Below are 14,318 nucleotides of genomic sequence, written 5' to 3'. Positions count from 1 at the left end.
AACAAATTTACAAATGCCTCTGCAGGTTTAAATATTTAATCAATAAGCACTATAATTTTAGCATTGAGTTAGACTAAGTAAGCCGTGCCAAGAAATGGAGTTCTGTGTTTAGCTGAGAGTACCTACTCTAAGTCAAGTGGAGTTCCAGTCGAGGTGATTTAGAATCTGGCCTCGTTTGAGTTCTTCGGTGTCAGTCCTTGTATTTGAAGGAAGTTGGGAACAGACCAGTGATGCAGGAGTGGGATTTGGCATTTCTCAAATGAGGTTGAGGACTTGAGAGGATTGCTGGAGGCCCTACAACTGCAGGGTTTTGTTCCAGGTGCCAAGGTGGGGAAAGCCCTGTAGATGGGTTCAGTTGAGCTACCAGCATATAAAAATGCTCTCCAGCTCTTGGTGTGCCCAGCGTATTGGGTTGTAGGGATTCCGCATCTGATGTCTCTGAGAATAAGCAGCTGGAAGGACCCTCCACCTTCCAGATGTACCAGGGGAGGTGACAAAGCAGGGCCCGAGCAGCCTTCACTTCTCCTTGAGAATTCCCAGCTTCCCATTTCTCCTTTGGTTAATGTTCTTATTTTCCTTCCGACTGATTTCAGGTATAATTGAATATCCTGCATGCCCTGAGCTGGGCTCACTTGCATTGCTGATTTAATATTCTGGGTCTAGAGTCCCCCAGGACCTTAGAACCGAGTACCCCTGAAGCCTGGCTGGGTGCAGGGCCCAGCGTGCCAGGGCTGAGGGTGTCTCCCGGTGCTGCTCCCAGCCTGCAGGAAGGAGGAGTGCCAAAGGCAGTCCCCGCCCTCCTGCCCCCCGCACCGGATGCCAGCCCTTCGGAAGACCCAGTGCTGCGATGAGTACGAGTGTGCTTGTAACTGTGTCAACTCCACGGTGAGCTGCCCCCTGGGCTACCTGTCCTCGACGGTCACCAACGACTGCGGCTGCACCACAACCTCTTGCTTCCCGGACAAGGTAGGGGCTGCTCAGCTCTTGATGCATCAGTGGCCAACGCCTGCTCCTTCTTCCCAAACTGAGTGCTACCTGGCCTGGTGGGCAGGCAATCAGGATTCCATCTGCAGCTTGAGTGGAAATGTAGTTAGTTAGGGGGGTGATTATAGAGAGCCTACTACGTGCTCAGCATGGCGAGGTGCTGAGGTAACAAACAATGTGCAAGACATGGTCCCTACCTTTTTTTGTAGGCTTGCTAAGGAAACACTGTGATTGCATGGGTTATTTAGAGACTAGTTAACAGTTTACCTATTTTTTAATTGTTATTAATTGATCCATCCATCTATCTATCCAGTATTTACTGAGCAACTACTATGTTCTACCAGAACTGGTACAGTGTTGGGAACTATGGGAAAAATGTAAGCTGCGGTCCCTATTTATCAACTTGTTAGTATATGTAATACAATACAATTAAGTGTCAATCGGTAGGACAGACCTTAAATGCTACTAGCAGTCTCCTAGGGGACAGATCCACCAAGATAATCTATATATGAAAGATATAATTGTGGGGGGAGTGGGGCTGGAATTGTGCTAGAAGTGCAGCAGCTTTCCTGGTTCCTGACCACAAGCCCTGCAAAGAATGGCAAGAGGAGGCTGCAATTATCTTTCTCTGGAGTCTCTGAGGCTGGGACAAGACATTCATTTTCCTGATAGACTCTGGATCTCTCTGAACTCCTCTGGGAACTCTTCCTGCCGAGGTTATTCCAAGTGCCAAGGTTCTGGAGAAGTGGGAGCTGGTCTAGAAGGTGGTGCTTGCTGCTGCTTCTTTTATCTTAGTCCTCTTCTTCTTCCTCTCCTTTTGTTCTTCTTCCATTAATGTTCTTAAGTCTCTGTCTATAGCAGCCCCCTCAACCCCAATGTTTTATGCCTTTGATTTGTTGGAGAAGCTGGGTCATTTGTCCTATAGAACACCACACATCCTGGATTTGACTGGTAGCATCCTCTTGATATTGCTTAATGTGTTCCTCTGTTCCCTACATAAATTTGCCTAGAGGTTTAATTACATTAAGTTCAAATTTGGGGGTGGGTGAGAAACCATTGTAGGTAATGGTAATGCCGTGTGCTTACTATTGCATCATATATGAAGCACGTAATGTTCAGTTGATTCACATTTAAAGATAAAACCCATTAAGGGATTCAAGTGATATCAACCTGTTTCTCCATCATGAAATTCCTCATCAACATTTTAAATAATATCCACGGGTGATTATTGCCTAAGATTGGTGCCTAAGATTCATTATGTCATTAAGAGTTGCAAAATTTTGACTTTTCTCTTATTTTGCCATGGTTCTTCATTTTCTAGCTGGACTTCTTCCATAAGGAAGAACTTCCTCCCAATCACTCTTTGGTTTCCCTGAATTAGAGTTCCTTTAGTAAAGGCAGATAAATGCTTGATTCTGTTCCCCTATTTATCAGTTTTTCAGAGTAGTAAGTTGATGGCTTAGCAACCTTCAAAGATGTGCAGAAAGTTTTTTTTCAGCATCCTTATGACTCCATCATTGTTATGTATTTGATCGTGTTTTGATTCATTGTAAGCTTTCTTCTTTTGATACTCAGCTTGTTTTTCTCTGGGGTAAATGGGAGTTCTTTCCTGGGGGTCTGGAGCCCTTTGGACTGGCCTCTGTTGTTTCTGAAACAACAAGCTGTACCAGGCTCACCTTGGACATTTCCTGTCCTAGACCCAGCATCAGCCATTTCATCAAGGCACCTTAGTACCTTCCAATGACAGTGGTATTTAGATGCCACAGTCTGGGTACAGGACGCTTACTGCTCTGGGTTGCCACTGCCTCTAGACTGTTTTGGTGGGCAGAGTTTGGAAATAAAAATTTTTAAAGAGCAGAAAACTTGTAAGTTCATCATTTATTTCTAATTCAGATTCAAGATTATACATTTTACTTAACTTCTTTGGCTTTTATACTTGTATTACTTCTCTTTCAAGTTGAGAATCTTGGTTCTTAAATAACAATTATTTGTTTATCTTACAATATGCCTATAGTAGCTTAAAAAATAATAGTGCCAACATTACTCCTCACAACTGCTGAATGCAGTTTAAGATTACTTTGCAGTTCTTTTTGTCCTAAGAATATAACTTATTAGGAATATGCATTCAAAGTATTGGGTTTTAAACTTGAATAATTATTTACTCTGTGTGGTTATACACTGACTTAATATCCAGTTAATCAGAGATTTCCTTTTTTTACTTTTTAGGGATTATTTCCTTTTTTAAAAGTTTTTTATTTAATTTTTTTTTTTTTCAGAAGGTACTGGGGAATGAACCTAGGACCTTGTACATGGGAAGCAGACAATCAACCACTGAGCTACATCTGCTCCCCAATAAGAGTTGATTTTTTTTCCATTTGTTTGTTTTTAGGAGGTACCAAGAATTGAAGCCAGGACCTCATATGTGGGAAGCACACTCTCAACCACTTGAGCTACAACCATTCCCCAGGATTATTTCCTTTTTTATTTAATTTTTCAAAATGTAAAACATTTAACTGATTCCAAAGTCCAACTTATAAAACAAAATACATTCCCAGAGTTCTTTCTTCTCTCCCGGTCTCCTATGCCTTGTTCCCCCCCTCCCCATCTGTGATTTATCATTTTCATTAGTTTTTGGCATATTTTTCCATTGTTTTTTGAAAATATAAAAAATTTTACATATTTCTTCCAACTTATCACAGAAAGGGTAGCATATTATAAATTTTTGTCTGGACTTTACTTTTTTTATTGAACAGTACATCCTGGGGATTATGCTCTATCAGCATATAGAGATCTTCCTATTCCTTTTGATATCTACATGGTGTCCCATTGCGTGGATATACCTTAGTTTATTTAACAAGGTCCTTATGATGGTTGCTTCAGTATTTTTACATTACTAAAAATGCTGTAAGAAATAGCTTTATACATTTGTTATTTTGTCTGTTTGTCAGTGTGTCTTTGGTGCACATTCTTAGCAGTGTGATTCAGGGTCAAATGGTAAAGACGCAAGTACTTATCTTGCCAAGTCCACTGCATAGGGTGGTGACGTTTCCTAACAGGTTTTTTAGTAGAAGAACAAGGGGTCTCACTCAGTAAGTTCATTATACAGGAGCTGGAAGACTGAGCAGACATATGATGATGGTTTAAAAATACATATGTACTGCTATTTTCAGAGGACAGACTTGGGACTAATTTTAAAAATGTCATTAAGTCTACTGATCAAACAGCTTCCTTAGTGCCTCATTCCTACAAATTAAAGATTAAACACTCTATATGACACATATCCCAGGCTTTATATTAAAATTTTTTGTCTTTAACAGAGTAATTGTGGGTTTACTGAAAATCATGCACAAAATACAGGATTCCCATACACTACCCCACCACCAACAACTTAACTTGCATTATTGTGAAACATTTGTTACAGTTGATGATAGCACATTTTTATAATTGTACTATTAATTAAAGTCCATGGTTTAATTTAGGGTTCACAGTTTGTGTAGTGTAGTTCCATGGATTGAAAAAAAATTGTTCCGTTATCATATATACAATCCAACATTTCTCCTTTCAGTCATATTCAGATATGTATTTCAGTGCAGTTAATTGTGCTCACAATGTTGTGCTCCCATCACCACCATCCAATACTGAAACATTTCCGTCATTCCAAACGGGAACCCTGTACATATTTTGATTCCAACCAGCCTTTGTAACCTCATTTCCCACATCCCTTCCATAGTTTGTTCTTCCAAAAGGATCCCTTGCTCCTCAAGTATATCTTGTTGTGCCCAGAGCCTTTGTTTGTTGTGTTCCTTGTCACTTGTGGGCCTTGAGGGGACACATAGTCACAGTCTCTGCCCATTGTCCTTCACCTTCAGTCCATCCCGTGGGGGCAGAAGGTTCCAAGTCTAAGGACTTGACTAGGTCTAAGGATGGGGATGCAGCCTCCTGAGTGACATGGGATGGAGTAATGTGCAGTCAAGGCAATGATGAAGCCTGAGGCAGCCCGGGTGGTGTCTCTAGGCCACCAATGACTCACAAGGGACCACTTCCAGTAGACCGGCCTTCCCTCCAGTGGACAGAGACCATGTTGGTTTTTATTTATTGCCACAGCTCCCAACACACGTAGCTATTTATTAATCACACTAAGATGAGTCAGATGAGGTCAACCGTGGAAACCTTGTGTCTACAGGTCTGTGTCCACCGAGGCACCATCTACCCTGTGGGCCAGTTCTGGGAGGAGGGCTGTGATGTCTGCACCTGCACTGACATGGAGGACGCTGTGATGGGCCTGCGTGTGGCCCAGTGCTCTCAGAAGCCCTGTGAAGACGGCTGTAGGGAGGTAAGTGGGGCAGCGGGCTGGGAGCCACAGAGGTCCATCCAGGTGGGGATGGAGGGGAGGAGCTCTCAGGAAGGAGCAAGAAAAGTCCTTGGGTCACTTCTGGCTCAAGGCCCAGGTGAGAGGCAATGAGGGGAAAGGAAAAGAAGCATGAGGAAAGGATTGCTATGCTGTCCTTCGAAGAGTCAATCCTTGGCCAACGGCCATGACTGTTGAGTTCAGAGGGCTATGTTTGAGCAGAGACGTGGAGAGGATTCAAGGCCTAGAAAAGAAGACTTGATTTTTTTCCTCTTTCTTCCCCCTTTAGGCTTAGGCATCATCTTAGCCTATCCCCAGGGCAGGTAATTGTTTTGAATTTTCTGGGATTGTTCCAGTTTCCAGGTACCACAGTATCTTTATGCAGATTCATGATTTTCAGACAATGTTTATAATTAGAGGTGCAGAAAGCATGGTCACTGTGCCCCAAATTCAGGTTTTAGTTCCTCTTTTGGTGGCCTAGCCTAAGGCTCCTATGGGTTCTAGAGAACCCCATTCTTTCTCATTTAAGACTGATAAGATCCAAGGGCAAGGGAGCGCTGGTGTGTAGGGAGATTTGTGAGTCTGTTGATTTACTGCTACTGTCTGCCATTGGATAACAATGTTAAAACAGGAGTTGCCAAGGCGGGCAATTGCATGCATCATGTTGCTTTGGTAAATGGTGAGAGCAGTGAGGACAGTGCCCTTGGTGCTGTTTTGGAAATGAATGGTTTAATGAGGGGAGGGCAGGCCTCAGAGTGCACCCTGAGATGGGAGAGTCCTGTCGCTTCCTCTGCATTGCTGGCGCTGAGGATGAGTGGGACTTGCTGGGCATCTTTGGGAGGGATGGGTGCTGTGGTATCCAGGGGTGCCTTTTGGGCACATTGAGTTTTGAAGGTCCATTGGTCTTCAGCTCTTCCCATAGGCCATGGGAAGTGCTGGAAATAATTTGCTATCGAGGAAAGAGAGTGCTGTTTAGACATAATTTTATAAAATTGACACCTAGTATATTTAGTATTTCAGTAGGACATTTTAATTGCAAGGAGCAGAACCCATTTGAGCTGGCTAAACTCAAAAGGAGATTTTTGGAAAGGATGCAAGGGTATCTCTAAGAAATGAAGTATAGGAAATTGGGTGGGCATGGTGGCCCATGTCTTGTGTCTCTCTGCCCTTCTGTTCCATCTCCTCACTGCAGGCCAGCTTCTTCCATGAGCATGTGTTCTTTCTCATAAATTTCCTTTGCACATAGCCAGCTGGATGTGGCTTTTCAGGTCCTTGGTTTCTCCCTGTCCAATCCGACTCGTTCAATCTCTGTGTTTCATAGACTAAATTCCTAGATGAGCACTGATGGGCGCTGCTCAGCCTGTGGAGTGGGCCCTCTGCCTGGCTTCCCTTCTGGTCCTGTGACCTGTTGTGAAGGGCTCAGGGTCGCATGTACACACCTGGCTGGAGGCCATTTCAGAAAGTAGGTGTAGAGGTCAGGCAGATAGGGGAAGGACTCTTGACCGTATGGTTATTTGAAGGCATTGAATTCCCTGTGCTAGAGGCTGCATGCTCACACCTTCAGGGAGGGAGAAGGAGGCTTCATAGTTTAGGTAAAGCTGAGGGTGTGTGGGCGGCCAGGCTGGGATCTCTTCTGTGTTGAGGTGAGTTGGAGCTTTGGTGACGTGGAGATGGCTGCAGGCTTCGTTCTTCAAGGAGGCAGCAGCTCTGGTTGCCGCCCGGAGGCGTTTGGACTCACTCACCTGGATGTATTTGTAGTCTATCTAGTTTTGACAAGTGGAGAACAGTATCACCACTGTCACCCTCTGATTCTTCCTTCTTGCAACCACCATCTGCAGGAACACCCTTTCCCTGACCTCCTCCATATTTCTTTGCTCTTCATGTCAGAAAAAATTATCTAAGGAGTGCAAAGAGCGCTGCTAGCTTCCCAAAGCATTTGGCAGGTGTGCCTACCTGCGTAGGGCCTTGTTTTCCTGTTGATAGCAACAGAAATTCCTGCAATTTTCTATAAATCTTAGAAAAGTTTTCCTTTGAAGGCCACAACCCCCTAAGTCCCTACCCGTTGGCCCCGTGGCTTTAATGGGCTATGTTCTGAGGGAATAAGACAGTCCATTGGATTTTATTCATCCTCACGACACTGTTCCAGAAGGAAAAAGAAGCAGGGCGCTCTTCCCACTTATCAGGTGGAAAATCAAAGGGCTAGCACAGGGAATGAACTTGACCACAGCTTCACAGTTTGTCTGAAACCAGTGGAGACTAGAGTGTCCTAACTCCCAGCCCAGGGCCTGTTCTGCTAGGCTGGCACATCTGGTAACATCTGATCCAGGCAAGAGGTCTTCAAATTGTGCTTTCTGCAGAGAACAGGTGCCCAGAGCCTCATGCCTCCCACTTCCAGTTCAGCTCTGGCAATCAAGCTTAAACGATTGTGTTGCTAAATAAATAGGGGATTTCTCTTCAGTGGTGTCTGTCTTCAGGGAGGACGGGTGTTAGGCCAGCTTAGCTCCATTCTCAATTGGGAAACCAGGGACTAGCCTTGGGGAGAGGTAAGGTGAAGGGTCTGAAATGTATATTTTGGAACAGATATAGGAAAGAGGATTTGTAGGAGCAAGGGGAAAGAGAAAGAGATGAAAATATAGGATGAACCCTGGTTGTACAACAAGAAAATGAGGATGCAGGAGGTGTGAAAGGGAATCTTAGAAAGATAGTGGCAGGGTAATCTGGTGGCATGGGGTACCTGGGCATGAGGAGTTTGTGGGGGTTTTGTGGAACATGGCATCTGGCCTGGGAGTCATCCATAATGTAATATGTTTGCCTATGGTGGAAGGCAGTGGAAAGCATGAATGCACAAATCCAGATCACCGCACTTTTAGAGAGGTATACCAGAGTGACTCTAGCTCCCTAAGCATATTAATTATTCTCTTCTGTGCTCCCTCAAGGCACTTTTATGGCACTTGATATGCTCTGCCTTATGGTCTAGGGTATGCCGATTGTATCATCCCAATTTGTTGGCTCTCCATAGTACCTAGGACATCATAGGTGCACAATAAATGACCTAGGATCTCAGCTGAGAGAAGGCTGGGGACAACTCATTGCGCACCACTGTGACGTGGGTAGGTGTGTCAGCAGGTCCCAGGGAGATGGCGTGAAGTTGAGCCAAGTCTCTGGAGCTCTCGTGCTCCCCCAGAGAGAGGCCCCAGCTAGGCTGATCCGGAGTGTCGTGTGCATCTTCGGAGGTGGCCCTGGTTGGGCGTGTGCTTGGGAGCAGCGCAGTCTTGGCATCCACACCCACTCTGAGCAGCGGCAGGTGTCCCTTCTCTCCTAAGGACACAGCCCCAAGGTGAACAGCATCCTGGGCTTTGCCCCTTGGCTCCCGGGACAACCCCACACACCATCGCTTTGCCTGCTCTTTGCACATTGCTTTAGACCTTTCAGTGCAGGGTTTCAGTCCAAGTTCCCTCCGCTTTGGCCAAGGCTGAGGACCTCCAGGAGGGAAGATGGGCCACACTCCCCCAGGGTGCTGGTCTCCTCGGCTGGCTTTCGGGGGAATGGGGGTCTCTGTTGCTCTCTCATCTCACTTTCCTTTGGTAAAAAACACTGCATCTCATAAAATATTAGGCAGATGTCAAAGACCTAACTGGGGAAGCACAACTCCGTACTCTGATAGGAGAGATTTGGTTCAGGTACTCACCTCGTGGAGGTAATTAGGCTTGTTAGAGCAGAGGCTGGACCTCCGGCGACCTCAGTGTTCTTCCCTAATCCACGAAGTTCCCTGGCTTTGACCACGGTAAAGGTCAGGTCCGCTAGCTCCTGCCATGTGAACTCTGGGCTATCCTGAATGCTTCCACCAACTGGATCTTGGTCCTGACGCAGAAGCTTTCGGAGGGCAGAGTTATGTGTCTTCAGCTGGGTCACCCAGTGGTTGATGCTTCCTAGCAGCTTCTTGGCATGATCCTCAGACTGGCTGGTGACAAACGAACAAGTCCGGGCCATCCCTTTTCCTGTAAAGCCCCAGGGCCCAGTACCCGTGGGGAACAGTCAGGGCCCCGTCTCTGCTGCCAGCCTGCCCTGACTCTCTGTCCCTTTGTTTCCGCAGGGTTTCACCTACGTCCTCCACGACGGCGAGTGCTGTGGGAGCTGCCTGCCGTCTGCCTGTGAGGTGGTGACCGGCTCGCCACGCGGGGACTCCCAGGCCACCTGGAAGACTGTAGGTCTGGCCCCGGGGTGGGAAGGAGGCAGGGACTTCCCATGTTCCCAGTCGGTGTTGACCTCGGTTTCATCTTACTCTAGGGGCGTACGCCCTGCCCTTTGCTTTTCCCGGGGAGTGTAATCCAGATGTTAGCGTTACTTTTCCCCTTAGGAATTAGGTCAGGCTGCCTCAGACTTCCCTTTTGTGGATTTGGGGAGAAGCCCAGTGCCCCTTAAGCATTCTGTGAGCTCCCAGGGGGTTTGGCCATCCTGGTCACCTGAGATCTGAGGTCCTGCTTCCACTGAGTAGGTGGTTTGGGGGTGGCCTCTGCATCTGATGGCCAGCTCTGCTGCCCACTGTAGCCTGCCCTGCAGCCCCACTGGCCACAGGTACTACTCCGGAACATGCTGATCCAGGCATGGCCCTCACACCATTCCCTTCATTTCCATGGAAACCTGCCTGATGATTTGAGGGAGGTGGAGAAATTTACAACCCAGAGAAGCAGCCGATATTTCTCTTCCCCACAAAGTCCCTCAGCTACTTCTGCAACTCTGGCCGTACACCTTGCCATGTTGCCAGCACCCCTCTGCCCCCAATCTTCTCCTGCCCAGCTCCCCACCCCCGCCCCCAGCAGGCGCCCACTCCTTTCCTTAGGCACATCAGCTTAGCTGCCTCTTGTGGGCTCAGCTCTTGCCCAGTGGGCCCCACCCCAGCTCGCACTCAAAATGCTTATCGAGCCATTTTTCCTAAGGAAGATGGTTCCTTCCTTGGGAATTATGGTCCAGATGCCAGATAATAGTAATTTTACTCTGGTTCCTAAGGGTAGGGCTTAGCCCTGGCAGCCTTGGGAGACGGGTGCTGGGAGAATGCGGGGCACACGTGAGGCCCTCCGCTGTCTCCTGGGAAGATGGAGATACACTTGGTCTACAGAGGAAGGGAGAGGGTTAGCCGTCATGTCCCAAACCTGCCCCGTCCGCTACCCAGGCGGTTGCCTCTTTCCTCCTCACTGCCAGCAGAAGGATCCGATGGGTTTCCACCTCACTTCTCGTCCCAGTTACCTGTGGATCTCCCTTCCCTGCTCCCCTTTCCCACTCGCAGTTTCTCTCTCATCCATCAAGGACAGAGGCGGATTTCTTCCTGCCTCCCCCAGACCGGAGGTGTGTCCATCCTGGCGGGGTTGAGAGCAGGCCCCTCGGGGGTCAGTGTTCCTGCCCTCATGGTCACTCCCCTCCCTTTGGGGCCCACACAGCCCTGCCCGCAGCTTTTCTCCCAGCAGTGTTTACAGAGCAGGAGTCCCGAGCTGCTCTTCCCCAGCCCAAGTCTCCATCTTACCTACAAGACTTGGGTGTCACTGCCGGGGCACACCAGGGACATGAGGGGGTGGTGGGAACCGACCCTCCTAAAAGACCCTGAGGCCAGGTCAGCAGATGGTGAGGGAAGGGTGAGGCCTGGAGGCTGGCACCAGACCGCAGTGGGATGGCAGGGGCCCGGGGTGGGCGGGCCCTGGCCTGCACGGACAGCTCGTTTTCCAGCCAGAACCTCCCTGGGAGTTTTCTGGACCATGTTCTTGGCCAGCACCGGTGCTCTTTGCCCACAGAGCCACGCTTTGAGGCCAGGCCGCCCATCCGCAGCCCTGGAAGCCGCAGGGGCCGGGGTCAGAGTCAGCACTGCAGGCCCCCGTTCTCTTCCCGCAGGAGCGGGAGGTGGAGCCAGCCTGGGCAGAGGGTGGTGCTTCCTCTCTGCCCCTCCCTGTGCCCGCCTGTGCGGCGGCTGCTTGATCAGAGCACCCTTGACTCTCAGGACTCGGCTGAAAATTGCTAGGGACAGGAGGGAGCGCCCCCTTTCCCTCCGGAGCCCATGCAGGTGGCCGGGGGCTCGGTGATGGTGGCGCCTCTGACCAGTCGCGGAAGGGCTGGGATGCGCTGGGATGCGCTGGGTCCCTCGCTCTGCGGACTTACCTGTCCCTCGACCAGAACTCCCCTGGGTGGGCCCTGGGAGCGCCCTGAGAGGAGCCGGCCCTGGGTCCCGGCCCCAGCACCCCTGACGGGCTGGGTGCTCCGCAGGTGGGCTCCCGCTGGGCCTCGCCCGAGAACCCCTGCCTCATCAACGAGTGTGTCCGGGTGAAGGAGGAGGTCTTCGTGCAGCAGAGGAACGTCTCCTGCCCCCAGCTGGCTGTCCCCACCTGCCCCCTGGGCTTCCACCTGCACTGTGAGACCCTCGAGTGCTGCCCCACCTGCCGCTGCGGTAAGGCGCGCTGCCGCCTCCCAGCCCCTCGTCCCCTCTTGGCTCCTGAGTTCTGTGCTGATTCATCCCACCTGGTCCTCTTGCTTGTGTGAGAAAGCAAGATCGAGAGAAACAGGGGAGTGGGTGCAGCCAAGTGGTTGAGCGCCTGCTTCCCACATACACGGTCCTGGGCTCAATCCCTGTTTAAAAACAAAAAAGGGATTGAGAGAAATAGAACACTGTCCTGAAGATCGCCCTCTCCCTGCCCTGTGCTCAGCTCATGTAATCCTTACCTGCCGTGCCACGGGCGCTATTACCACCTCATTTGTTCAGACCCCCTTAGAGGATGGTAGGACTGGACTCGGCCCAGGTTTCTCCGACGCTAGAGAGGACCACCTTCTCAACCCTGTGCGGTGTTGCCTCTCGCGGGAGAAGGTGTTCCACAAGCAAACAGCAGTACCAACAAACAACTAGCTCCACCGCCCTGCCCTGAACTCCTGGTGTGGCTTAACCTTGGGACTTAGAGTGTCAAGAGCTGAACTGAGTTCTCCCATAAACCCAAACATTCTCCCACTCATCCCTTCCCTGGAATTCGCTTCAACAAATGCGCCCCCCCCCCCCGAAAGGCAGAGGGCTCTCCCCACTGGGGACTGCGTGGGGCAGTGCCAGCTGTCCTGCCCTTCCTCGGCAGGTCTGGGGGGAGGGGGCCTGCTGTGGGTGGAGCAGGACCAGCCGATGCAAGAGCAGAAGGCCGTGAAGGGGCGCCGCGGGGGCCCCGCTCCCCGCCGCGGCCTGCTTTGGCCAGGGCGTGCTCTGCCCACTCACGCGCTGCGCTTCTCCCCCAGTGCCCGTGGAGGCCTGCGTCATCAACGGCACCATCATCGGGGTGAGCTGCTGCCCTCGTCCCCGGGGCGAGTGCTGGGCGCTGGGAGGCTGCGGGAAGGATGGGGCAGCCCAGGGCAGTCCACCACTCTAGGGTGGAAAAGGAGGGCACCCCGGAGGGCCAGCCCCACCGCACCTGCTCTCCTGCAGGGCTTCCGAGGCACCCCCGAGCCTGGGCGCCTTGGTCCTCACTCGAGGCCCTGGGCCCCGCCTCTAGCACTCACATCCCGCCCCCGCCCCAGGCACGCGGCATTTCCTCTGTGCCCGGAGAAGCCCCCTGGACTCCTCGGGCACCTGTCACTGCCTCTGCCCCGGCGGCCTCTCTGGATAACCCCGGCTCTTCCCTTCGTGGTCCTGGAGGGCGGGGAAGGGGGCGGCCCTGGAGGCAGGAGGAGCAGCAGGGCATGGCTCCTGGGAGGCCCCGAGGGGTGAAGGTCGGGGGAGGCCGGGTGTGACCTGGCCACTTCTGCTTGCAGCCGGGGAAGAGCATGCTGCTCGACGCGTGCACCGCCTGCCGCTGCACCGCGCAGCTGGGGGCCGGCTTGGCGTTCAAGCTGGAGTGCAGGAAGACCACGTGCCAGGCCTGCCCCCGGGTAAGTGGGGGGACGGGGCCGAGGGGGCTGCACGGACACGCGGCCCAACACTGCAGTGACCCCGCAGCGCACCCCACTGGGGCCTTAAGTAAATCTCTCGTTATTTTCTGATTGTGGAAAATACTTGACAACTAGGAAGAAGAAAGTCAAAGTCACACAGCCTAATCACATCTCTGAGTAATGCTGATTTTCAGTTTATAGGTTTTAAACATTTTCTTCCTCTTTTGTTTTTAACAAACATAAGCACAAGGCTTATGATAGTCTATTTGCAGCCCTGTATTTTTTACACAACACTTTGAGAAACGTCAGTACCATTCTTTGAAAATATTGAAAATCCGGTCAACAGATACTCATCAGGCACTTTCTGTGTACATGAGCACTGGCTACATAGTAGTTACATCCTTTGAATGGCTGTTTCTCAGCACACTGCCAGCCTTTTATTATTGGATATTTAAATTTGCTTTGAATACTAGCGTGGGTTCAGAAAAGTAGAATCGCCATCTCTAATTTGATAGATTCAAAAAAACAACCCAGAAGCAGCATGCCATCGTTTTACTTTATGTCTTTTAAAGCCACCCCACTGGGGTTCTATGAGTCCTGCGTGGGCAGCGCTGGTGGCCAGGACAGGCCCTGAAGCTCGGGAGGAGGCCTTAGCCCCCTCGGAGCCCAGCGCTTCGTGTTTAGAGAACTCAGTTGTGCAGGTGGCTTTCCTGGGAGCCAGATGCTCCCTCCTGGCCCCGGGCAGGGCTTCTCCCCTCTTCTTTGCCAGGCCACGGGCTGGGCTGCTGGAGAGCAGCTGGGCAGACAAGAGGGAGGGGACATCGGGAGCCGGCGAGACTGAGCTGGGGCCAGGGTGGGAGCTGGCAGGCCACGCACATTTTTCTCTCTCAGGACTGTGTCACGCTCAAAGGAAGGGCGTGATAAAGTACGTGCAGAGTGAGCGGGTCCGGAGGAGACACAGCCATTTCTATAGAATGGTTCAGAGAGAACATTCTTGCCTTGATTAGAAAGAACCAAGTAAAAAAAATTCCCAGTGGCTGTTTTTGGGTTTGGGGTGCAGCGTGTGTGTGTGGCAACCCCCTAGAATACTTTCGGGCCTTAA

General features: G+C 50.5%; 1 protein-coding gene across 2 annotated transcripts in view; it reads left to right on the top strand.

Annotated features, from left to right (window-relative positions):
• Positions 1–14,318, top strand: part of VWF (von Willebrand factor) — a 137,126-nt gene that overhangs the window by 110,576 nt on the left and 12,232 nt on the right. For both annotated transcript variants that reach the window (XM_058282316.2, NM_001281306.1), the window contains 6 exon segments: positions 761–966; positions 5,168–5,317; positions 9,426–9,536; positions 11,582–11,762; positions 12,587–12,627; positions 13,100–13,216. In XM_058282316.2, the coding sequence (XP_058138299.1) occupies positions 761–966; positions 5,168–5,317; positions 9,426–9,536; positions 11,582–11,762; positions 12,587–12,627; positions 13,100–13,216 (806 nt within the window).

This window comes from Dasypus novemcinctus, chromosome 20 (assembly GCF_030445035.2).
Source record: "Dasypus novemcinctus isolate mDasNov1 chromosome 20, mDasNov1.1.hap2, whole genome shotgun sequence".
Classification (NCBI taxonomy): domain Eukaryota; kingdom Metazoa; phylum Chordata; class Mammalia; order Cingulata; family Dasypodidae; genus Dasypus; species Dasypus novemcinctus.
This window is presented reverse-complemented; position numbering and strand designations above follow the sequence as displayed.